This window comes from Botrytis byssoidea, assembly GCF_014898295.1.
Source record: "Botrytis byssoidea strain MUCL 94 chromosome Unknown BBYS_005, whole genome shotgun sequence".
NCBI lineage: Eukaryota > Fungi > Ascomycota > Leotiomycetes > Helotiales > Sclerotiniaceae > Botrytis > Botrytis byssoidea.
In genome coordinates, this window is record NW_024065846.1 from 564,925 (window position 1) to 590,722 (window position 25,798).

The window sequence follows — 25,798 nt, forward strand, 5'->3', positions numbered from 1 at the left end:
CGGTACGTAGTATTTCACAAGTATCGCCAACTCTCTCGTGTGGAATGAAGCTTCGGAGATGGTCCGATGTTCAAATTTCTAATATCTAATATCTAATATTTAATATCTAATATCTAATATCTAATATAGCTACCTGCCTAGTCGTATCCTCATGAATTACGATATTTGGTAAGATGCATGCAGGTGATGCTTCTTACTGGGTAGTACGTATCTGTGTATTCATTCATGTATCTACACATCTACCTAGATATCTACCTATCTATTTATCAACCCACCTACCTAAGTATGGCACTAGTATTCAGTTTATATATATATATATTTACAATACTAGGTAGGTAATAAAATACTTCTTCATCAAGACATCTCGTGTCCAGAATACCGACCTACTCACCTACCTCCCCACCCACCTAAGTAGGTGTTCACGTATTATTACCCAGTCAGTAATACTTTACCCTAATAGGCCAAGCCCCAGATCTCTCACAATCCTTGAAAGGCAGGAAAAGAAAAGAAAAGAAAAAATCAAGCCATTTTTTTTTTTTCAAACGGGATCCCATTTCCCTTAGCGTTTGATGATTCTCGGAATGCGAATCGAGAAAACAATTGTGGCATCGGTGAACTGTGCTTCTCTGCCTTCTCTTGCTTCTTTTCCCAATGCCATTTGCCCCAATTCCCCGTCCCTGTATCGTCAAAGTATGATGAGTCAGCCAGGTGAATCTCGATGACAACCGTTCACGGGTGCAGTTTGTTTGGAAAATTATCTTCCTTTCTTCATTATTTTTCACCTCATGCCTCCCTCATTCGCCTCACATCCTTTCCACCTCTGATACCCGTACAGAACTGGTCTCTCGTACCTTCGCCTCCCAGGTACCTAGTATCGTAAAATAAGCTCCGATTTTATATTTTATTGATTATCAATTTTATTATATTTGGTTCTTGGTTCTTGGTCCTTGGTCCTTGGTCCTGTTACCTTCCTTACCTTAGTCCTCAGTCCTCTCAGTCCTCTCTTCCACGCCTAGTTTCTATTGTCAAACCCACTCATTCGACTTACTTTCATCCACTCATCATATAGAAATTTATACTCAGATCTCGAGATCTCTCTCTCTCTCTCTCTCTCTCTCTCTCTCCCCCTCCTCCCCTACCAGCAAGAAAGGGAAGGAAAGTAAAGGAGAAAAAAAAAACGAGAAAAAAAACAAGAAAAACAACACCCCCCAAAAACCATTCAGGCATAAGCAACGAAGACGCCTATTTTTATTCTATTCTATTTTATTTCTTTCATTTATTTAGTAATTTTGTTTGTTTATAGTACTCTTCTCAAACCTTCTTCTTCCTTGAATCTTCTTTTATATATTTTATATACCTTCTTGGGTAATTCTTGATTCATTATTCCCCCCCCCCCCTCTCTCTTTTTTATCATCCATCATTTATTTATACTTCTCTCTCTCAAGATACTATCATTCGCCGCTATTTGATATTTCATATCACAGAGCCATTCAATCCCTTCCAATACCATCATACCATCATACCATCATACCATCATACATGCGTACATCTTCACTACTCAATTTCCAATACCCGAATACCCATTCAAAGTCTCTTCTGTTCTTCAATTAGCGCTCGCTCATACACGCATGAATCGATTGAATCGAATGAATCGCATCTCTCGCCTCGATCGCATCTATCCCGTTCTTCTTTTTACCCATCCATCATCCTGTCCTATCCACCTTTTTATACACTCCTAGTATTATACCGAAATCGATTTCTCTCGGCCACAAGCTCTCATCTTCCCATTACTCCACCGTGGGAATAAATTCTTTCATACAATCATTCAAGATTCACGACCCACTGCTGAGGTACTCTGACACTGTCCAACTACCTAGCCATTCTTCAATTCTCCGAAGCAGGTATACTTCCATACTTCTCAAACATTTGCCTGCCCTAGGCTTGCCCCTCCACCAGTCACATCTACAAGCCACCGTCGATCTCGCGTGGCACCTAGGAATATTTATGAGAATACTATGCTTTAGGCCCCGCATGAATTTCTGGCTAATACTGATGTGAAGTAACGCATTGCAGGAAGAGCAGCAGTCCAAGTATCTTGATCGAGATCAATCTTTTCATCTGATCCCGCTTTCACCAAGCTCTTGTCATTCAACCATATTCCGCAAAGTAACACTTTGAAATACCATCTTCATAAATCACCACACTTCGAGTCACATTCACATTTGTCTTCGTATCTCAATAGTCAATCAACCCTTGAACACTGAAACTACATGATAAGGACGGGAGAGTGGACAAACCTTCATGGTCAATATTGCATCTGATCCTTACTCCTTGGACCACGTTCTCTTGTCTCAATCGCTTTATGAAGGAACCAGATATTGGCATTACAAAGAGAGATTACATCTCAGCAACCTTCTGAGAGATCCAATATACAACACAGCCTCCAAGCTAGAAATTCATACGAAAATCCGCAATTCGAAACACAAAAATAATTCTTCGTCATAGGTGGAAAGGGCATCATCTTATCGTAGGAAATTGGAAAAAAAACTCCCACCAACATTTCTGGACACAAAGATCCAGAGGCAGCCTGCTGTATGACGACTGAGTTGTCGGACATCTTTGCGGAGTTGGGCATCTCTCATTACCTCCTCAACTTTGTCGAGCAGGGGTTTGATACATGGGATACAATACTCGACATCACGGAATCCGACTTCGATGCTCTCGGCGTGAAACTCGGCCATCGTCGGAGACTCCAGAGGAAGATCGCTAATTCAAGGGGTCTATCATCGGATAGGGCTCTTGCATCTCCGACTAGCACAACACCCGATAACCATGGAGACGAACCGAAACCAGCAGGGAGAGACGCCAAGGAGGGGAGTAGTGGGCCACATGGAGCAAAGAGAAAGTATAGGAGACATCCCAAACCAGACGAGAGTGCACCAGAGCGGCCTCCTTCGGCTTACGTCATCTTCTCAAACAAAATGCGCGAAGATTTGAAAGGACGTGCCTTGTCGTTCACCGAGATCGCCAAGTTGGTCGGCGAAAATTGGCAGAATTTATCGCCAAGCGAGAAGGAACCATATGAGCACCAGGCCTACACCGCAAAGGAGCGTTACAATAATGAATTGGCCGAATACAAGAAGACGCAAAGTTTCAAAGACTATTCGCAATACCTCGCCGACTTTAAACAAAAGCAAAACCAACAATTAGCGACTGAGATGGATGTTTCGAAAAGACCCAAACTCGAAGCCCACGCGAGTACAGCAAGCAGCGGAACAGCAAGCAGTGGCGGTAGTCAAACTGGTATGGATTCTTCTATCGGTCGTATGCGTGTAGATTCCTCTGCGTCTTCGATGTCTCAGTGGCGTCCATCAACCTCACCCTCCTCCGCTGCGTTGACGCCAGTATCCAACTTGTCAGCCGTGCAAAATAATCCGAAAGTGTTGGGGCTACAGGGAAGGATGGGTCCAGGATCACCAATTGAGATGCCAACAGTTCTTCCTGGTTATCGTGAGTCTATGCTGGGGTCAGGGGCGCACCATTGGCGTGAAGATCATCGCGATGAAGGGACCAATGGAAAACAAACATCACACGCAGCCACTGGCGAAAGGCGCTTCAGTCAATCAAGTCCTATCACTGCTGCCCTACAAGATCCGCATTCGATTATGAACGATTCAAAACAGCATCGCCGCAATCTTCAAAGTAATCTGAATCCTACGCCACCATCACTAACTTCGGAATCAACGGTACAATCTACTAGTTCCACCAACAGTAATTCTTCCATGTACGGTGGACCTCGAACACCTATAGAACCAGATTTCAATCGGGCTCTTCCGATTCCAACATTATATCCTTCGAGATCCGGAAACTACGAAGGACATTTGCCATTTTTATCGGCGCCTCCAACTCTATCAACCCAAAGCTCGTTACTTGGTAGTCAGCAATCACCGAAAGGTTCGTGGCAATCTATTTTTTTTTCTCGTCTTGCTTCATTGATCTCGTAGTTACTGGTGGCTAATCAAATTTAGTAGTCAATCAACCGCAGGATTTTCCTACCACAATGCCGCCTATGCGAAGATATAGTGAAATTCCCCAAAGTATCTCGAACGCTATGGGTCGATCTGACGTATCGAGACCCGAAAAGTGGTCAATTGATAATCCGCTTCCTCAGCCAATCAATGATTACGGTATGGCCGGGGAAGAGGTCGACCTTGATCCTATCAACGCTTTATTGAGAGCAGGAGAAATAGTGAATCGTAACAGCCGTGAGAGGCAACTCTGATCGTTGATAGATTTTCAAATCTCTCAGATGGCTTGAGGCTGTGGGTAGATATGGAAGATTGAGAACGAATATGTTTGCATGAAATTTTTCTCGGGGGTCTTTTTTGGCGTACGGGATCTGGGTTTGAATGGAGCCTGGAGTCGTTGGGACATGGAGGATACACAAAAATGTGTGTTTCTCAAAAGGTCTTTCATGACATACCTGTCCTTGTTACTAGACATGAGACTGTATTGTATGATTTCAAATATGATTTTAAAGGTAAACTGGATTGATGGTCGAATATGGATGGATTCCCGAAAAGAACTTTCAGGGCATTTAGTAACGAGGAGATGATTGTCGGGTTTTGGATGTATATTTTTACTCTTTGGTTGTAAGCGAAAATATTCTATATCTAGGTGCTGATCGATGTACATAGGACATTGGAGCGATGGACTGAAGGAAGAGGATACTTTAGGGCCAAGTTTTGAGAGAGAGAGAGATCGGAAGCGAAGCCGTTTCTCAATGATCATTACATTAGATGCGGGAGATCTTCTGCAATACTATGCATATTGTTTTATTATACCGTGTGTGGTTTTTTTTGGTTTTTTTTTTTGGAATTCAATACCCTTATGATATTCAATGTTATATTTTATTTTATTTTTTTCAAGCTTGCTTATTGAGAGAGTATATCAAAAAGGGGTATGAAAGTTTGAGATGAATGAATTATCTTTTAGTAAGTAGGTAGAAATTTTGAGGTTGATTTATATGTAATATACAGAGATGTGTATATTCAAATCAATTATTATTACCTATACTTTGATCGGAATAGATGTTGAATGTGGTGAATGATGTTGGTTTACTATTGACCTTTATATTCAAGATGAAATGGTAAAAGATTCGTTTTTCACTGTGGTCTCTCTGTTGGTCGATCGGTTGTTTTGTCTGTGATCAAACCCTCGTGCTTGGATAGGTATCAAACTGTCGAGAAGATGGGATGTATGTAGGGAGTTTGGAGAGCGGAGTGGGGAGAGTGGGGAGTTTGGCGACTGGAGACTGGGGCTTGGGATTATGACTGTAGGGTTTGGATCTCTGAAGCTTGAAGCTTGGTAGAGTGAGTGAGTGAGTGGGTTTTGGGCGAGGAGGTGAGTTTGGGTTTGGGTTTGGGTTTGGGCTTGGGCTTGATGGCTGGGTTTCGGAAGGGGAGATGGAGGAGAGCAGAGGAGGGGGGGGATGGAGGGAGATGGAGGGAGAGAGGGGGAGAGTGGAACTGGGTTGGGGGTTTGGGGTTTGGGTCGAGTGGATTGCATTGCATTGCATTGCATTGCATTAGGATAGTATGTATCCATATATAAACTCAATAGGTATGTATGTGTATGTGTATAAATAGGTATAATATTATATATATTATATTTATTATATTTATTATATTTATTATATTTATTATATTTATTATATTTATTATATTTATTATATTTATTATATTTATTATATTTATTATATTTATTATATTTATTATATTTATTCAAACCGAATCTATTTTAATAAAAAAAAGTAGTAATAGAAGTGTTAATAGGAGTAGAACTAATAGTGTAGTAGTAATCACTAGATCTCTACGATGCTCTTTCTTTTTATTAGAATCAGACGAGGAGGGGGAGAAGGAGGAGTGGGGGAAGGAGGAGGAGGAGGTACATATTGTGTGGTTTAGAGGGATGAAGGGAGCAAAGGAGGAAAGGAGTGAAGGATTAAAGAAAGAATTAAAGGAGAAAATGTATTGAGTGTATATTGGGTGGATGTTGGGTATATATTAGGTATAACATTATCTAGGTATGTGTTTGTATATGTATTATATTGATTGATATAGAATGAAAGAAAGGAAAGAAAGGAAATTAGAGAAATAAATGTTTGTATATACCTAATAATGACATGCTCTTTGAGACTTCAGATTATTATCAAGTATCTACATAGGTATTCAGATACGTATTAAGTATTACATACCTAGATATATATGTATGTGTATGTGTGTTCTTATGTTCTTTTATTCTCATAACTGTATACGTATTACATAGCTCGATACAACTTATCAAGATGGTAATTAGTAGTCAGTATTTACTGATGAAACATCCCCCCTCTCTGTATTTTCATCATAACATTAACATTACTATAATACTATAATACTGTAATATACCATTGTGCTAAGACTAGGTCTAAAACTATTATATCATCTCAAGAGAAGAGAAAAGAGAATCTATACTATATATATATTGATCTTGTAACTAATAAACATCAACATGAACATCAACAGATACTTTCCAGAATCCACATACATAGTTAGCACATGCATGAATGAAACTACCTCTCACCCACCCACCTATACAGACACCTCAATCAATACTAATACCGACACCAATACCAAGCATAAATAAAAAAAAAAAAACACAACCAATCAAAAAGTCACAAACAACAACACTCAATAGAAATTCAAAATCTCAAATACAATTCTTCACGACTGTGATTACGATTACGATGAAGGAAAGGATAATGCATGCTATAGTACTGAGCACGCATTCAGAACAATGATAATGATGACGAGATGAGAATTCGGGTTGTAATTCTCAAGAAGAAGAAGAAAAAAGGATTGGAATATAGAACAAATAGAATCAATAGAAACCGATTAATCATCTGGATAGGTACAAAAGATTGACGAGAGATTGTATACAAATGTCCCCAAATCATCTCACAATAGAGAAGTCTACTCTTCATAAAAGCGCTTGCAATGAATCATTAACATATGCGAAGTTCATTTGTGTCTAGCAACAAGATGAGCATGAGTAAAAAAAATAGGAGTAGGAAATTACGCGAGAGCGAATAGTCTTTTAAGCGAAGTTCCAAATAAGTCTAAAAAAGTGATACGGTAATATACGTTAAATAATCTAAAACAACAGAAGTGAGGCAATACTTTGGTGTCTCGAACCGACATGTAATTTTTTTTTGACTTTTCAAATGTGTTCCATTTGGAAAAGTGCTCCATCATCAACCTGTGCCTTTCCATTCGTTTCAACACTTGGCTCTTTCCCCTCAACTTGCTGTGCCCACCTCTCTGGCATGATTGCCTTGAAATCAAATGTGCCCTGTGCACTTCTAACCACTTCCCCCTTCTCCGTAATGACCGCATCAATATACATGCTTGGCGTAACATCAAAACTTGGGTTCCAAACATTGATTCCTTGGTGGGCAATGGCCACCCTGGCCGTTGAATTGACATCCACATGCCCATCTTTCCCTACCATGGCTCCACTTATTTGAGTAAGCTCTGTTGGAGCGCGATCTTCAATTTTTATGTCTGCTCCTGAAACTGTCTCGAGATCTATACTTGTCGTGGGTGCAGCAACTATAAATTTGATGTTATGAGCTTTTGCAAGAACTGCGAGAGAATAGGTTCCGATCTTATTGGCTGTGTCACCGTTACGGGCTACGCGATCTGCGCCTACAATGACGGCAGATATATTTTTGATGTCTTTCATCCGGGCGAATAGAGCACCAGCCATAGAATCTGTGATGAGTGTTGAGGGAATATTTTCGTACACAAGCTCAAAGGCAGTAAGCCTGGAACCTTGGTTATAAGGACGAGTTTCAGTACAATAAGCGTGGTCTAGATAATTCATTTTGTGCAGACTGCGGATTATACCCAAGGCGGTGCCATGACCTGAAGTAGCTAGAGAGCTAAAGAGATTGTAAGTACTTTTGCCTTATTCGACAAGCAGAAAAATACAAGTAGTAGACATACCCAGTATTGCAGTGCGTGAGAACACTCAGCTTTCTATAAGTCTTGTCCATTGCCCCTTGTGTGCATGGCGGACTTGTTGTAAAGAATTTGGATGGATCGTCGTTATCTTCTTCTCCAATTGGCATCTGTTGTCGTCTTAAATATTCCGCTCCATATCTGCCAATTGCTAAGTTCGTAGTAAGATCGTCTTCTAAGATCTTTTCTGCTGCAACAATATATCCGTTTCGAACATCCGCACAGGCAACGTTGTCATCAGTTGCATTTGTAGTTTGTGCCGCATTTTGAGAGACCCGTTTAAGAAGTTTGATAGCGTTTGATAGGTCGACGGCGGTTGGTCTGCTACCCAAGAGATAATCGAGACGTTTATTGATGTATTGGACAGTTTCTTGTTTCGTCTTGGAATCTGAGACAATCCATGTTAGCCAGTTATCACATGAAATTGAATTAGTCTATGTGAAGTACCAACCATCTTTCTTGTGATGAAGCTCTACGGCCAGCGCAAGAGCTGCCACAATCGCGATTGCTGGGGCTCCTGATAAAACACTTAGCCATTAAAGCTCATTATTTTTACCAACAGCAGAGCAGTAGATACCTCTCACGCGCATCGACTTGATAGAATCAAATGCCTCTTCACAAGTGGAGACATTATCATAAACAAACTCATGCGGAAGTCTCAACTGATCTAAAACTTCTAGTCTTCCTCTGCCATATTTAATGGCCTCTAAACCAGCCATCTTTGAACTGTGCGGTGCTTGTTGGTTTTCGGTGAGGATGAGAGATTTGAATGTATAATGGGATTCCAAGGTTGGAATTGGAATCGGAATCGGACAGAGCGAAGTGAAAATAAGATAAACGATTGCTTTGTTTATTTGTATGCAGTTTAATAGTTTCTATACATAGAAGAAGAAACGAATTCTAGTACGCAATCTCATGTAATCGGATTATTGAATAGTATGTTTACACTGAAGGGCAAGGGCGAGAGGGTGAATATAAACGTGGGTAAATGGTTAAAGCGCCAACAAGGTTTTGTTCTGATAATAAATTTTTACGGAAAGACCCCGCCCCCGCCATGCCAAAAAAAGGCGGTGAAAGATTAGCAAGTCTTTGAAGAATTACGGAACATTTAATACCACTTCCAGGTTAAATAAACACTTCCATTTTCTTTTTCTAATTTAATAGTCACGTTACCACTGTCCCCTCGGCCTCATTCTTTTTCATATCGTTTGTAGATTTATGAATTGAGTTTCCTCCTATTCTAGGACTTGCTGGCTATCCGAATCCATTCAATTGACCGTACTTAAGGTATCGAGGTAAAAATCATCATACTGCAAGAAAGTTGGATGATTGGGGAAGGGGAGATATGTATCACAACATGGCGCCAAGTAGCTTCGTGTCGATATGAAAAGAGAACTGCATACCTTTCTCGTCTTCGTGTCGAGGTTTCTATCCTCCGACGTAGTTTCTTAGTCTTGAATTGGCAAAGGCGTTCAGAACAACATCAATTGCATGTTATAATCAGACCTACACTCGATCAAGTGGTCAAAGTAAAGGCCTATCGATCTTTCGGCGTGCCAATTTTATGCCCTGTTCAGCTCATTTGAATTTGCGGCTAGACCAAAAATCATCCTGATTCTTCTTCTGATTACGAGAAAAGTTTTCTTGCATGGTAGTCCTGCTTGTTGCTCACATCCAAGTGGCTAGTCTTTGTCGGCTCATGGTTAGAGGCACTCTACAGAGCATACATTCTGGCTATGAGACTTTGATAATACGAGGCACACGATGGATTACTGTTGATTCGCGTGATAATATGAGCTCCAATGCCAATAGCAACCTATTCAGCGTCCACGGTGAACTGGCGAGATGCACATTATACACACCATCAGCTAAATTAAAGTCGTATACAATGCCTCTTATATGTCAATCTAGGATGAGTGCTTTTCGTATATTTCTGACTGCTCTCTTCGTATGTGCCTTGATCCGTATTGATGTTGGGAAAAAGAAATCACCGCAGATATAAACGCCATTGAATATTGATTTCGTTATGATACGGAGCTCGCAAAATTTACAGTCGCGTATTGGACCGACTTGTGGATGAATCACCTTTGTTTTTCTATTGTAAACCTTTCAATGGGAATATTCAGAATGTGCGATTAAGAGTACCTTTCTTCAAGCTTTTAGGAGCGTAGTATAGTAACAACATACTGGACTATTCGATTACACCAGAAGAGATTTTACCATGCACCCACGCAAAGTTATCATTCATTCTTATCCACACAACGGATTCCAATGATTCTACGTGTGAGAAGCCCGGATGTTTATCAGTGGATAAATTGATCTATCGCATACACCTTCCGAATCGGTATAGCATACAATAGTGGGGTCGCAGGTATATATGCATTCGTACAGCTGAAGCTTTTCACACCTACTTGATGAATATCGAAACGTTCATGACCTAGAGAACGCTCAAAAGATACACCTCCATCGTACTAATTCTGACTTATCTCCAAGTTTATTGAGAAGAATTATCACACCTACGAATCTGGCAGCAAACACCACAAAGACTTTAGCATTTAAGACTTCTTGAATTTAAATTCTACAAATCATTCTTATAGAGCCATGTCGTTCATTGTCCATCAGCTTGGTAGCTCATACATACCACTTACAGTAAGACAAGAAGCTCTTGACCGAGCATTTGCAGATCCCGGAATTCCGGATGCAATCCATTCAACAAAATCATTTTGGATGAAAGAATCGCATCCCGATGTTGCAACTGTACAATCCGAGCAGCTACCAAAATTTGCCGATTATGCCATTATTGGTTCTGGAATTACTGGAGCCTCTGTCGCACAAGCCTTGTTGGAAGATCTCGCAACGGCCAGTCCATCAGAAGTTCAATCTTCGTCGCATGCAAAAGTGATCATGCTAGAAGCTCGAGATAGCTGCAGTGGTGCCACGGGGAGAAATGGTGGGCATATTTTGGAAACTGGTGAGGAGTATGCCATGCTGAAAGAACGTTTGGGTAAAGAGGAAGCCATCAAAATCCACAAACTGCGTATTTCCCACCTTGAAGCGCTGATCAAAAGTGCGGAAAATTTGGGGTTGACTGAAGAGACACAAGTTCGCAAAGTGCGTTTCCTGAGTGTATATTTTCACCAAGAAGCTTGGGAAGATATCCGGAAAGATATAGAGCTTTTCATGGCCGAGATGCCAGAGGATTCTAAAGGATGGGGGTTTATTGAAACCGATGAACTAGCAAAGGTATATATATCACTGCAAATTTTCTACTTCACAACCTCGCAACGCTCGATTCATGTGAATATTTTTGCTAACCTCTATAAAGGAGTTCGGAATTCCAAATGCTGCTGGTGCAGTAACCGGTATTGCGGGCGCCGTGTGGCCCTACAAATTCGTCACTGGACTTCTCGCTCATCTACGAAAACAATTCACATCAGACTTCCTCCTCGAGACAAACACCAGCGTATCTGAGATCCGCGGAGGCAACGAATACTACGAAGTCATAACACCGCGAGGAACGATCAAAACCAAACACGTGATCCACTGCACCAATGCCCACATTGGCCATCTGGTCCCGAGCATCAAAGGCTGCATCTTCCCCATCGTCGGTCAGATGTCCGCCCAACCCCCCGGCGACAAATTCAAACCCCAAAGCGACCACTCCTGGATCTTCAACTACGATCACGGCTTCGACTATCTCACCCAACTTCCCGTCACCGCGGCTTCGAATGGTGAAATGATGATGGGTGGCGGATATGCCCAGACGCAGGGCGGCGGCATCCACGAAACGGGTGTGAGTAACGACGCAGAACTAAACATGTACGCGAACATCCATCTCCGCGGCGTCCTCGGCGCCGTCTTCGCACCAGAAAACTGGGGCGCAGTGAACGGCCCCGCCGTCTCCGCAATGTGGACAGGCAATATGGGATTCAGCACCGATGGGCTCCCATGGGTCGGCAAGCTCCCCGCATCTCTCACGGAGCGCAACCCCACACCCGCGCACGGCGCCGAGTGGGCGGCCGCGGCCTTTTCCGGCGAGGGAATGGTTCACGCGTGGTTATCGGGGAAGGCGCTCGCGCACATGATTCGTGTGGGGGAGGCGGGGGAGAGTGCGGATGTGGATGTGGCTGTTCCAGAGTGGTTTCCAGATGCGATGGTTATTACGGAGGAGCGATTGGCGAGGTCGAGGTTAGCGCGAGATGCGCAGGAGGAGTCGGATCGAGTTTTGTGATTTGGGGTGTATGAGATGGGATATGTATCTGTATGATCCTTTGATAATGTGTACCCAAGATCTCAACATGACTCTTTGTCAATGTGTCAATATCAAATCTTCAACATTCTCTTGCTGAGACGTGAATCTAAATTCCCATGATCATTACTCGTAATAATTCAACAGCTCGCTTCGCCCTCTCAATATATGCCAGAGCAGTCCTTGCCCCAGTAGCAGTAATAAGACAATGCGATTTCTGTGGAAAGTCAGATAGGCGAGCCTTTCCCCTTTTACAATACATCCAGAGATGTAATTACAAATCCTTGCTAGGTCGCCTAGAGCTTCAATACTAAGGAAATAATGTTCGAAGAACGGAGTATGTATCTTTTGGACAATCTTACGAGAAGAAGGCAAGAGGAGTGCGGTCTAGCATGAAAAATCTACTTCATCGCTCGGGTTGCAATTCTATATACGCAAGCTCGGTATGAGCAGATGCCTTGATAGCTTCGAATAAGGAACAAAGATTTTATACGTATATTCCATCTTGAACAGTGATTCACCCAAACAAAATGTTGCATCAGGACCCACAAAGATAATCTCCAAGGGGAAAAGCCTCAGAGTAGTCTTCATTGATCATAAAGATTTGCTTGTTGCGAGGAATAACTCTCATCAACTTGGATTTATAAAAGTATCAAAAAGCTTGCGATTGCCAATCTGTACCATACCCCTTTATTCATATCAGCACCAATCTGGGAAACCAATACCCACTGCTCCTATTCTCCTATTGTCGCAACCAAATCCATGGAATATGCGTCTATCCCAATGCTTCAAACCTATTTAAACAACCCTTCAAATTTATGTTTAAAAACACCGAATACCGAGTCACTGACTAGCTATGCATCAATACTTGAGCTTTTCCCTTTATCCTCGGAATTGTTGTTAGTTGGGTCTGCTGGTTTTGATCCCCACGCCCATGGCATCCAATTCCCACTGGATGTCGTCCTCTCCATCATTTTTCTGGCTTTGCCGACTTCTTCCGTCCCACTATCTGCATCGATTTTTTCAAAATCAGGCTCACTCTTTCTTGAGGTCATTCCGCTCATGGAGCTCTTTGGTCGATCGAGGTTATCATCTTCGCTGCTAGTGCCATCAAATGACATACTGGAAATATTTCTAGGCACACGTTTTTCATTCTGTAGTGTTTGTGCCTCCTTGTCCAAAGCTGAAAGAAGGATTGAGAGGCGTTCGCGCTGTGCCTGGATGAAAGTCATACGTTCACTCCCAGATACATGAGGAGGTATCAACATCCCACTATTCGAAAGATCTCGAGTATCCGATCGACCGGTAGCAGCGTTGGAGGAAGTAGCAGCGGAAACTGCCGAAGCAAGGAGCGAATAAAAGTCTGTCGCACTGCTAGCAGCACCTCCGACAGGATTTGATGGGAATGAAGGTCTTGCAGATGGTAGATTGAAGCGTGCCATGAGACTTTGTGTATATGAATAGGTTGAAGGAGTTGATGGTGGTGTGGGTTCCTTGGGTGGAAGACCAAAGACCTGCTCCCTAATCAATTCTATAGCTTGTTTGAGATATGTCATACCAGCGGCTTTCGCACGTTCATGAGCAGAAGCTATGAAATCATCGATGGCGAGCTCATTATTGTGAAGCCATGGGTGAACATGTGTTTGGTAGAGGACTCTTGCGCCTTGAGTTTGAGGGAGGATAAGGTAGAGAAGGAAACCGAGTCGAAACCACGAATAGAAAGGTATCCTAATTAGTATTTATTGTTAGAGGGGTCTTTTTTGTGACCGCGATTTCGAGAAGAAGATGGCTGCGAACCAAACTAGTATAAATCCAACCCAAGATTCAGCGAACAAAGCGATCGCAAGTACCACCCAATACATAAGCCATGGTGTTAATAATGCCGGATCTGAGGTCTTAAGAGCTTTGTAAGATGCGAACACTGGAAAAAGAAATGTAGGAACAGAACTGAAGTCTTCATTAGTATATAGTTAATGTAAGATTGGTAGTTTTACTTGGGTATTCTGGGTAGTCTGAGAATCATGTGTAAAGGCGGGGTATTACTTACGATAAGAGTCTTGCGAATGTATCGAACATGATCGGTCTGGAATTCAATCTGATTGTCTGGTAAAGTCAACAGAGTTGCCTAGAGATACTAGGTACTACACGATTTATTGATTTTGATAATAAAAGGGGCAAGTAATGGAGTAGAGACGATGAAAGTGTAGGTTGTTGAAGTGAAAGGAAGGAATGGAGATGGAGATGGAGATGGAGATGTATTGATGATGATGATGATGGTGGTGATGGCGGTGGTGAGTGACGTTGATCACCTAATAATAAGGTTACGAGGTCAAGTACCTACCTAGTACCTACGATGGTATATCCAAGCTGAGCTAGGTAGCCTCTTTAGCCTAGCTTCAAGGATTTCTTTGACCTTTTGGAGCTTTTAGACTTGTTTTCCTTATCGATACGGGAGTATTAGCTGTCTATATTTGAGACTCTGAGACATTGCATACCCAGGTCAGGAACACTGGATAATCATTTGCCAGCGGGATGGTTGCTATCGTATTGGAAATTCAATTCGGCGTAGTTTTCCTTTTGTATTCAAGCTGTGAAGTTTGATGAATTTAGTGAAATCTTGTATCTACCAATGATAAATGGCAATGATGGCAATCAAATAGGGCTAGGTACCTACCTACCTACCTACTCCATACCTACCGAGGTACGTGCCGGTACCTACCTAGGTATACAAACACAACCCACAGCCTTATGAGTTCACTTCATTACGACGCAGTGCGGAGTCTCAAGCAGTGAATAGAAGGATGGAAGGATGGAAGGATGGAATGGGTTACACTGGTGCACCTGGTGCTATGACCTAGTACAGGGAAGATCATGGGGTAATGAACCTGCCGTTCAATGCGCCCAGAAAAGTATATGGATGGATGAGTATAAACGAGTCCAGAGTCTGATTTCCAATGAGCTTTGATGGGCTGATATATTCTCCCAGAGGAATATGGGCTGAGTTTCCTAATTTCTTCCTCTCAACAAAAATCTCAGAGAATTCGTATAAAAGGGTCGTACCTTCTGGTAGGTTACATTTCTTTCTTCCACTAATAAACTTTGACAGCTGCCACATTTGACATTTGACATTCGACATTTGACATTCGACATTCTTCAACTTGACTCAACCCACCTATCTACCTACCTTGTCTGCAATCCATACCTATAATAACCGCCAGTATGTGTATCGTCTTAGCAACTACAGCACATCCGTCTTACGCACTCATCATTCTCGATAATCGAGATGAATTCATCCTTCGGCCGACCAGCAAACCACACTGGTGGTCTTCTAATCATCAAGAAATCCTCTCAAGTCGAGATCTTCAACGTGCCGAGCAAGGAACATGGCTAGGCATTACGAAAACTGGCAACTTTGCAGTTCTTACAAATTATCGCGAAACAAATACCCACGACAAAGATCATCCTGTACAAGGAACGAGGAGTCGAGGCGGTATGGTCACGGCTTGGTTGACGGCAGAAAACGACGAGAGTACCAAACAATTTGTACATAGGCTGTTGGATGGGGATGGAGTGAAAGGTGTCGGCGGGTTCTCCTTGGTCTGCGGGAAATTGCGAAAAGAAAGATCCTCTGACGATCAAATGGAACCTCTAGCAATCATCTCAAATCGTAGTGGAACCCCAGATGAAGTACCATGGGTAGCTGCCAGCAGAGGAGAGGTTTACGGCTTAAGTAATACGTCCTACGATGATCCAATAACTTGGCCCAAGATCAAGTCTGGCAAGGAAAAGGTCCTGGAGGTTGTAGAAGAAGTGGTACTCAATGGCTTTGGAGAAAAGGAGCTCATCAAGAAGTTGTTCGCTGTCCTGGATATTGATACGCTCCCAAAGAAAGATGACAGTCAGGACTTTGAGGAGTATATCTATCAGCTTCGCAAGTCAATTTTCATACCTACAATCGGTCATGCAGCCTCACCTTCAGAAGTTCCAAAAGCAGACGAAATTGCAGCCGCTGTCGGGAAGGTATCGTCATCCAATGAAGAATCCGCAGTCGAAGTCATCGAGGAGCAAAGGCCAACGCCCGAGAACAATAATGTTACATCCGGCGTTTACGGTACCCAAAGACAAACCATCATTCTCGTAGATTGGCAAGGACATGTCACATTTATAGAGCGTTCATTATTTGATGAAGACGGCAATCCCATAGAAAGAGGTCAATCTGATATGAGATTTGAGTTCGATATCGAGGGATGGAATGGGGAAAGTAAGGGAAATGAAGTATACCCGCACGCAGTGCTATAGTTTGCTAATAGGATGACAGACGACAAAGTACAATAATATAATTTAAACCGTTAGACCAAACGATGAACTCTTATTAAGTGCCAAGGGCATGATTGCATTACCTAGTAGTAGAAGTGGTAATGCTGTTAAAAAGTATATCCATCTGAGGACTATCTGTCCATATTCCTTAAAACATGCTCCAAGTTTCATTCGAATATTGTAAAGTTCCAGACGATAGCCATGACCAGTACCTTGATTAGTTAACCTGATCTACGTGGTAAGTGAAGTGAAGTGAAGTGAATGGGTAGGTAGGTACCAGGTACCAGATATGTATTATGTATTTGTAAATTTACTATCAATTTCATATATTGCAGCCATATCTTAAGAACGCACTTTCCACATCCTTTTTTTTTTCTTTTCATTAATAAGGTTATAATAGAAGACTTCGATAATTTCACCAACAATCAGTGATTCCTTCCCTTCCAATCTCATCTTATTTCAACCAGTCTTTCAGACGACAGACTTTAATTCATCGTCTCCTGAATGAAGGGGATATTTATCATTCAACAAATGTTATCGAATTTCTGAAATCGAACTTTTGCCTATTCATCACGTCCCTTCCGCGTTAGGCAACGATGAGGATATGATAAATTCTTAAGAAAACCCCATCTTGTTTGCCTGGCAAGGTTCTCAAAGGCCGTTTACTATCTTCTTGGTTTTAACAACTCTTGTCATTCCTTCTTCTTCGATCTTCAATTGTTGTTTTCTCAACCAGAATAACCCAAGAATCTGGAGTACAGCTTGCGACTCGCGACTACGACGACCGACATATAAAGTGGCTTTGATATATTCTTGAAGCTGGAGAGAAACCAAATTCCGTGGTAAGTTTGAAATCTCATTACCAATTTCTTTTTAAGCAGGTCGATATCATATCGACAAAGCAAGAGTTGGATTACATACGATGCAAACCGTGCAAATCCATCATATCTATCTGTATTCGCATTTGTATGGCTTCACAGTCGGCAAACACACTTCCAAAATAAGCTTTCATGCAATTTTGAGGATGTTGGATGACTTTCTTGTCGCTCTATGCACCTTCTGAAACTTGCATGCTAATTTGTTGAGACTTTTGTAGAGAGCAAATCAACGGATATGGCCAACTATCACCGTCGCATTGCCGCACTCCCACCGAGTCATTTATCAGAGGAAGATAGTCATTTGAACTCCTCAAAACGCTCTACTTACAGATATGAACGGGGGTCAAACACGCAATGGCTAGTTGAGACCCTCCCAATTCTTGTTAAAAGGACTGCTCATCATTCTCCAATCTCGCGTGGCACAGCTTCTTCACCCCCCAAAAGTAGTAATTTGCCTTGCCCGGCATCGTCCCTGCGTAGACCTGTCAACAATTCACCAGTTTCGGTCTCGTCTTCACGGTTCCGGCTCGGAAAGGAATCTGTGAATCTAAAGTTATCCCCACGCACCAGAACCAATGATGCAAATAGTGCCCCTTCACCAGACCACTCGTCCAAAGGTCCACATTCGAATTCTCAATACACGAAAATCGCAGCTTCAACAGCACATAGAATACCCTCAAGCTCACCGGCCTTGACCTCATCCCTACTTCACACCGATGATAAAAGGGGCAGACTTCACCAAAGACGTAATTTCCTGCCTGAATTGACAGCTCGCGACATAGAGTTTCTAGAGAATTCACAGTCTTCTTCTTCAAACTCATCGGCCCCGTCTTTGTCAAAACGAAACCAGGTTAGCAATTTACCATACTCAGCTTCATCTCCAAACACCAAGAATTTATCAGACTCCAATGAAAACACTCCGCCAGTTCCGTTTGCCCCTAGAAGTGAATTGCATGAAAGAGTCTTGCATGGTCGTCGTGGGTCTGCACACACCAACAATTACTACCCGCATCCGCTATATAGCAATCCTACCGTTGCTAGCTCTGTCTTAACTGCTTCTGCATCCAGTACGGATATTAGCCAACCACATTCTCAAAATCAGAGAATGCCAGATCGTGGCTCCTCAAGGATTCCAAGCCCCACATCAGGATCCAACTTGAAGTCTACTAGTCGTCGACATCTTCATTCTCCAGTGAGGAGAGCTATAGAGAAGGGAGAAGAAAGTCGAGCACGAAGATGGCACACTTCACCAGTTTGGGGATTACCACACATTCAAACCAATAGAACATCTCCTGCGGGATCATACCAAACTGCTTTCAAAATATCGGAGCTGACACCGGAGCCAAAACAGGAATCGACTTCTCTTCCCAAATCAAAAACGTTTGGTGTCTTCTCTACGCTCAAGAACTCATCCTCTATTCAATGGCTTCATAGTAATCGCTCAACGTCAAACCCCACTCATTCTGCAGGCCCAACTATCTCGACAACAAAATATTCGCCGATTCCGGAGTTTACAACAAATACACTTCAGGTTCATACTGCTCAGCCTTTTGCTTACTGGTGCGGTCGATTTCAAGCCGTGTCAGACCGGTATCAGAGCGAAGATTTTCATGTTTGTGTCATCAATCCCCTTCCTGTTCCACGAGATAGCGATATCAAACGTGAAAAGCCATCCTCTCACCACCGACGCGCCGGTAAGACACTCCGGGAAGCCAGTTCTCCATCGAATTCTGATTCGCCGGCCCCATTCCTGGAGAGATCCCACAGGAAGACCCCAGTCAAATCACATAAGACTGTTCTCGCCTTCTCAACTCCAGCTCACTTTCTTGAGGATTTTGATAAGCGAGCTCAGAAGGTCATGGTGTTTCTCGCATCATTGTGCTGTACAAGTCCGGCTAAGAAGAGTCTCAGGGAATGGCAAATTCAATATGCTACAGTAATGAAGAATAAAGCTCTAATGCCTAGAAATGATGCAGATGATAAGGGCTTCTTTGGGAGGATGGGAAAAGTCATTAGTGACGGTGTTAATGGAAACAAAAACGGTACAAACGGAAGAGGAACTGTAATGGGAAAGCGAAGCGCTTTTAGCCTCCGGAAAGGTGGTAGAAGTGCAGCGGAAGATCGCTAACTATTCCTCCAATTTTCGATGATCAGAGCTTGGATGTATTGGAAGCGAAGGTTCACGTGTTGGAATACTAACATGCTTAATATCTTTAGCTCCAAGGTCGTGGTAACAGGGGATGCCAAAATATTGATTTCAGGAACGACATTGGACTTTACAAATGCAAATGAACATAGCAGATGCTTACAAGCATACGATTATTCGATTCAATACGATGGTTATGAGCGATTCAATACGATACAATTATATGAGATACGAATCGTACGACACGAGATGATCAACCACAGCACGATTTCTATGAGAACATCAAGATGGCCTACGAAATGGGTCACCACAGTACACTAAGATGAGATGGAAAGACAGATTCTAAGACATTTTTTAATAAATAGCTATAGTTGATTATTTCTGGTTTCTCATTGGCGAGGGAAAAGAGCAGCAGTAATAGTAATGAGAACGTTTGAAACATCGAAACATTATACCAGTATTGATTTGATGCTTGAATATTTGCTATGAACAGTGATCTGGGAACGTTATTTAAAAATCTACATACCAGCCAATTATCGACACTGACCAAATACGAGCTCCAACATCTTCCTAGCAAAAAGACGCATAGTCAATTGGCCTATCAAACTGCAATGCTCGAATCCTCGCTTACAAGCCCGCTAGCTGATGAAAACTACCTCGAAGCTGGAAGATGGGTATCAATTACCATTGATGAAGCAGATTACTTTTGCTCTTGGTGATAAAGATGCAGTACTGAAGAGAAAACGATACTGAAGAAGAGGGAAGCATAGCAAGAATTTGAACGAATCATAACATAACATAAATAACATTTTCAAGGGCTCCTCAAATGCAGTACTATATACAACGCGCCAAATCCAAATAACCAAAACAATCCTCAATTTCAATTACAGCGCTTCTTGAAACTCGTTTACTCATGTGAGATGATCCCATCAACAGCATTTCTTTCCATCCACCAACCTACTCTCCCCATCCGTCAAATTCAACACACTCTTCGCCTCCCCACCTTTACTCGCCGCCACACTGCTCGGCGTACTGCAGTAGCTAGGCGGCACATCCAAGGCGGGATTCTTGGTGAAGAAATTTCTCGGCCTCAACAACAGCGTCATGGGCTCCGCCGGCATGATGGGGAAATCCTCGGGGCTGGGGAAGTGCGTGATGCCAAACGTGTGCCAGAGCACAATATCCGTATTCTGGATCGACGCCTCGCCGTTGGCGATCCACTCGGGCAAGCCGGCGCTGGGCTCGCCCGATGTCTGCGGCACGTGGCGGCCGGCTGGGTGCAGCTGGTCGTCTGAGTAGGGCGTCACGTGAACGGCGTGGCGGGCGAAGCCGGCGCGCTTCCACACGAGCGAACCTTCCTTGGGGAGGAGCTTGGGCACCTCCCGACTGACGAGTTTGTAGGAGACGGGTTTGTGGGAGTAGGGGTTGAGTTTGTTGGGGTTGGCCATTTCCCAGGTGCGCGAGGTGACGCCGTCGTAGTCGGAGATGGATTCGTTGACGGTTTTGTATTCGGTTTTCTTGGCGAAGAAAGCGTTGCCGTAGGGATTTTCGGGGGAGCCGACGGCGCCGGCGCCGGGGAGGGCGTCGGCTTGGAAGACGGTGTTGTTGGGGCCGTCGATGTTGGAGTCGATGCGCAGACAGAAGAGATGTTGATGATTGTGGGCGTTGACGCCGGGGTAGACTTCGGTGCCCCAGCCCTTGGTGTCTTCGCCGGGGTTCATGGAGTAGGTGTTGAGGATACCGGTGAGTTTGATTTCGAGTTGGATGGTGCCGTCTTGGTGGAAGATCCAGTAGACGCAGTATTCGTAGTTGGCGGCGGTGAAGATGTGGGAGATGATGAGTTTGCGACCGCGAGTCACGATGACGGATTCGTCGCGGAAATCGGTATGTTTGAAGAGGATACCGGCGTCTTCTTCGTGGATACAGATGGCGTTTTTGATGGTGGTGCTCTCACCGGCACGGTTCACAAAGGCGGCGTCCTATATTGTCTATTGTTAGAAATGGCTGGGTGTATTTTATGCTGGGTTGGATAAGACTGTACCATGTAATGAATAGCCCCTTTGCAGTCGCAGCCGAGAGAGAGACTGTTGGTCATGTATCCTCCTCCATACTCTCCAAGATCGAAAGCGTGTTTACGTTGATGAGGATGTTCGGGATTACCATAAGGAACAACCATCTCAGCGAGAGAAAGTCTGTAGAACACAGGTCTCACGGTACCCTTGTCATTGTATGTAATGTTGTTGAGAACAATACCTTCCTTGTAATTGAATCCGACATGGAAGTTCCAGTTTTGCCAATTGAGCTCTCGACCATTGACCTTGAATGATACGCCAGACGGTTGTGTGATATTGATTGGAGTGATATCTTTCCTGTAGCCTCCTTCTTTCTCAATGCTCGCTGGATGATAATTGTTTGGCGCTGCCTTGTTCACAGGTCGTCGAACTTCAGGGATATCGATGTGAATGATCTTTTGTTTTTCGGCATCGAAAATAGGACAGAAATCAAGGGGGAAAGAGTATTGAGAATCATCCATGTGTGGTCGATAATACATGAGGGCTTGTTGTAGACGAACGTTGTTGCCAAATCGGTGGTCGTAACCAATGGTCCATGCTGTTATCGCTTAGTATAAGGGGAGTAAACGAGGGGAAATACAGGGGACTTACGATCGCAGTACACTTTGTGCATATCTTCCGCTGGAATACCACTCAACACACATTGTTCGATGACCTTAGGATCTTTACGAACGACATGCTCGACAATCTGGAGATCTTCCATGGTGATCTGAAATGATTGTTAGCTTTTGTTCCCTCGAGATACATAGAGAACATACCAAAGGTTGTACACCGTCAATGTTTTCCCATTTCATCACTCTTCCCTCTGCCAGATCAACCAAGCCATCGTACACCTTACCACCTGGGGCAATAACCACCACATCTGCGATTCTCTTTGGTCTTGGAACGACTTCTGGGCTCTCAAGCCATTTCATCATCTCCTTTTTGCGGGGTTCATATAATGTGATGGCATTGTAATGAACGGATCCCTTTTCAGCTCGGATGATCTGAACTGCTTTCTCAATTTCTGCATTGGAAAGAGGATCGAATGGATGAGGTGGAGGGGAAGTTGCGGCGAGGTGATATGCGAGGGATTGGAGTCTATTGGTAGCCATTCTAGCGAATTGCAGAAGTCAATTGGGAGATGAAAACAACAGACAGATAGATATCCAATTGAGACTCTAGATTCGTTAAGGGATTTCAGAATAAAGATTATTTTATACGAGAAGTAAAACAACAGGAAGCGGTATACAGAAAGAAAGGTGATGGGAGGACTGGAAGCTCCAAATATATATCTTCTACGAGTATCTCCACTGAACGTCAGGTACCTGTGCGTGAGCGGGACTTGGTATATCAATCAGGTCAAGACACGACAGACCAGCGCATGAAAGTTTTCTGAAGTGGTATTCTCATTACATTTCTCAAGAGGATTGTGAGATTATCGTATGGCTGGACAAATCCTAGCTCGTCCGATTCTATGACCGATGGCTTCGATAGCTGTTCCAACGACAATGAAAGCTTGGAAAAGTGGATAGAGGGGTCCGATAAGCTCAAGATAAGATATTCTAACCCCAATTGGGTCATGGAATCCCGAGCCACGTGATTGCAAAACGTTCTCGAAATGAGCTGCACGGATTAGGGATGAATTTCCGGAAGATTTCGTGTTGGTTGCTGGGAAATAGGAAAGTCTTGATAGGGAAGTTCATTTGTCTCATTTTGACAATGTGGTTGTACAAAAATTTATAGTCGATCCCGGCAGTCTTTGGATCAGATCGATCGAGGGAATAATTCACCGCAAAGACGTTAAGCATCATGCGTGGCCTTACTAATACCAGTGAAGGACAACTGATCAAGAAATAGAGAGTTTACATGAAGAGGAACAAGAAAGACTGTTTGTAGGTAAAATCGAAGCGACATGTTGAGGAGAACCAAATTTTAAAGGTCAGGATACAAAGCTTTTCGCCTTGGTTACACGAGAAGACACGAAGACGATAGTCAAGTAGAAAAGTACGTATTGCAATACTAAGAAAGATCCCTAGAGCTCAATATAGTGCATATAAAGAAGTTCCTAACAAACGTTGGGTCCTGATTCCAACACTGCCGCAACCCCCTGTGCCAAAACGTCATGCATAGGATAAGTAGGATGTAATGAGTTCAACCAGAAATACTCGTTGACAGGTATGTAGCAAGATGGATCGCTGTAATTTGATGTCGGCGTACCGCTGCAGTAATTTGGTTAGCAGGTCAAAATCAGCCGAGTAATGAAGGGAATAGCTTACTTCTCGTACGCGACGCAATAAGCAGTGGTATTGTGGTAGACAGATGTCTGAGGAAACCTCTTCGGATTATCTAAGACTTTAGTGAAGAGGCCATGAGCGTCAACTGTGAAAACATTGACATCCGTGAAGGTTTTCTTGAGGCTTTGGGCAAGTGCCGCAAGACGGTTATTCCAATCAGCAATATCAAGCTTTTCCAGGGCTTGCGCTGCAGCCCCGCCGGAAATCGACAATGGGCTTCTATCCACAGGTGGAACATTCAGGAATACAAAATTACGAGCGCCAATGTAGTAGAGCTCATCTACTAGACCGTGATAAACTGCCATGATTCGTTCGTTAAGGTTTGCAGTTGCCGGAGCTCCAAGGAAATACGAATTACCAACATCGTTGATGCCGTCGAAAAGAGCAAAAAGGGTGTTGTCAGATGACCATGGAGCTATCCCTGGCTTTCCTGCGTAGGTGGGGAAGAACTGATTCTCAATTTGATTGGCAATAGATGAAACTTCTGGCTTATAAGGTGCTACAAGAGCGGAGTTGACGGTGGCTCCTCCATACGCCAAATTATACGTTAACACGGCAGATTTGTTGTATTTGACTGTGAGATAGTCTACCCAATTCGGACCATTGGAAGAAGTATAGCCTAGGAGAAGTCAGAGCTACTTAGAAGCATGTCAAATCGAAGGTTTTCTAACCTGGATAGGTAGGATTTCCAAGTGGATTGGTAGGTGTCGGTTGAGTACCATTCGTCTCGAAGCCAGTCTGCGTGTAAGAGTCCCCACTAGTATAATTAGCATGTTTATTCTGCATTGTTATTTGGTGAGTTTCTCACAAGACAAATGCATATTGGAGTTTGTTCCAACCTGGCCAGTGTGAGGTTGCTGAGCAGTGTTTCTGAGTATTCTGGGCTAATGGTGCTCCCTGAACGGAAGCGAGGAAAGACGTGATAGCAAGCACAGTCGTCAAGCGTAACGAAGCCATCTTTGCAAAACTTATCAAGAAGCGTACGATTTTGGTATTGAAAGTATAAAGATCTAATTGATAATATTGAGAGAAGAACATGTACCACTTAATTCAAAAGACCGCAACCTGCCGAACTTTCCGAGAGCAAGAAGATAAAAGAAGACATGTTCATAGACTAGAATGGGTAGATATATAAAAACTGCAATGGTATCCTTTGAATTGACTCCTTGTAACGCAGCGGGGAACAGTCTACAACTAACCTTTTGTAGAGTATAGATCGTATGAATTAATTTGTACTCCGAATTGCAGACGGAACATCTCGTTCCGCTGCCGGTTGAAGGCCAAGCTTCTCCACGATGTATTTTGCATGCGGGGAAGATCTAGCACCCGCCTGCGTCATGAGATAAACTCGCCAATGATAATCTGAATGACAACTTAACCGGTGGGGTTCGTGATAACTCTATTCACCTTGTGAAGGAAATCAAACCTTGCTATTCCGGGTGATTGAAGAACGGAAAATTTTGCGATCTGCAAGCGGAACTATATGGATCTCCTAAGCTTGTTAATAGATGGATGGCGGTTCGAACATGCGCGAACGTTGGAACGTTGTCGAAGATTTGAGGCGAGGCGATGTAGAAGCTATCGGATGTTTACAACATAACACCATCCTCGATTCTCCGGCTGAATTATCCAGCTCTAAGTAAGATTCACAGAGTTTTTACCTCGAAGAATCTCAAGAATATCAGATACAGTGTATTTGTAGGAGACAAAAACAGTATGAATTTGGCCAGTCAATTATACATTGAAATCCTTTGAATTAAATGAATTATAACTTAACTATAAATGGAATACATATGGTTC

At 43.1% G+C, this 25,798-nt stretch overlaps 8 protein-coding genes across 8 annotated transcripts; 4 read left to right on the forward strand and 4 right to left on the reverse strand.

The window, feature by feature from the left end:
- The first annotated feature begins 1,503 nt into the window (after positions 1-1,503).
- On the forward strand, positions 1,504-5,103 carry EAE97_002986 (uncharacterized protein). The gene is made up of 3 exons (XM_038873498.1): positions 1,504-1,901; positions 2,061-3,954; positions 4,029-5,103. Exons 2-3 carry the CDS (start codon positions 2,595-2,597, stop codon positions 4,280-4,282), a joined length of 1,614 nt encoding a protein of 537 aa, XP_038735361.1. The 5' UTR covers positions 1,504-1,901; positions 2,061-2,594; the 3' UTR covers positions 4,283-5,103.
- Positions 5,104-7,122: 2,019 nt separating this feature from the next.
- On the reverse strand, positions 7,123-9,040 carry EAE97_002987 (uncharacterized protein). Its single transcript, XM_038873499.1, has 4 exons — positions 8,638-9,040; positions 8,512-8,577; positions 8,046-8,448; positions 7,123-7,981 (listed from the first exon to the last, which is right to left on the reverse strand). Exons 1-4 carry the CDS (start codon positions 8,777-8,779, stop codon positions 7,258-7,260), a joined length of 1,335 nt encoding a protein of 444 aa, XP_038735362.1. The 5' UTR covers positions 8,780-9,040; the 3' UTR covers positions 7,123-7,257.
- A 1,621-nt stretch (positions 9,041-10,661) lies between these two features.
- EAE97_002988 (uncharacterized protein) lies at positions 10,662-12,291 on the forward strand (the record flags this gene model as incomplete). The annotated part of the gene is made up of 2 exons (XM_038873500.1): positions 10,662-11,303; positions 11,386-12,291. The coding sequence occupies 2 exons, from the start codon at positions 10,662-10,664 to the stop codon at positions 12,289-12,291; spliced, it is 1,548 nt and encodes a 515-aa protein (XP_038735363.1).
- An 872-nt stretch (positions 12,292-13,163) lies between these two features.
- EAE97_002989 (uncharacterized protein) lies at positions 13,164-14,385 on the reverse strand (the record flags this gene model as incomplete). Its single annotated transcript, XM_038873501.1, has 3 exons — positions 13,164-14,037; positions 14,107-14,256; positions 14,357-14,385. The coding sequence occupies 3 exons, from the start codon at positions 14,383-14,385 to the stop codon at positions 13,164-13,166; spliced, it is 1,053 nt and encodes a 350-aa protein (XP_038735364.1).
- Positions 14,386-15,257: 872 nt separating this feature from the next.
- EAE97_002990 (uncharacterized protein) lies at positions 15,258-16,747 on the forward strand. Its single transcript, XM_038873502.1, has 2 exons — positions 15,258-16,570; positions 16,628-16,747. Exons 1-2 carry the CDS (start codon positions 15,529-15,531, stop codon positions 16,642-16,644), a joined length of 1,059 nt encoding a protein of 352 aa, XP_038735365.1. The 5' UTR covers positions 15,258-15,528; the 3' UTR covers positions 16,645-16,747.
- Positions 16,748-17,739: 992 nt separating this feature from the next.
- On the forward strand, positions 17,740-19,632 carry EAE97_002991 (uncharacterized protein; the record flags this gene model as incomplete). The annotated part of the gene is made up of 1 exon (XM_038873503.1): positions 17,740-19,632. The coding sequence occupies one exon, from the start codon at positions 17,740-17,742 to the stop codon at positions 19,630-19,632; it is 1,893 nt and encodes a 630-aa protein (XP_038735366.1).
- A 781-nt stretch (positions 19,633-20,413) lies between these two features.
- EAE97_002992 (uncharacterized protein) lies at positions 20,414-22,930 on the reverse strand. Its single transcript, XM_038873504.1, has 4 exons — positions 22,481-22,930; positions 22,314-22,431; positions 21,692-22,260; positions 20,414-21,629 (listed from the first exon to the last, which is right to left on the reverse strand). The coding sequence occupies exons 1-4, from the start codon at positions 22,814-22,816 to the stop codon at positions 20,580-20,582; spliced, it is 2,073 nt and encodes a 690-aa protein (XP_038735367.1). The 5' UTR covers positions 22,817-22,930; the 3' UTR covers positions 20,414-20,579.
- An 839-nt stretch (positions 22,931-23,769) lies between these two features.
- Positions 23,770-24,955, reverse strand: EAE97_002993 (uncharacterized protein; the record flags this gene model as incomplete). Its single annotated transcript, XM_038873505.1, has 4 exons — positions 23,770-23,923; positions 23,981-24,617; positions 24,670-24,755; positions 24,807-24,955. 4 exons carry the CDS (start codon positions 24,953-24,955, stop codon positions 23,770-23,772), a joined length of 1,026 nt encoding a protein of 341 aa, XP_038735368.1.
- Positions 24,956-25,798: the final 843 nt, after the last annotated feature.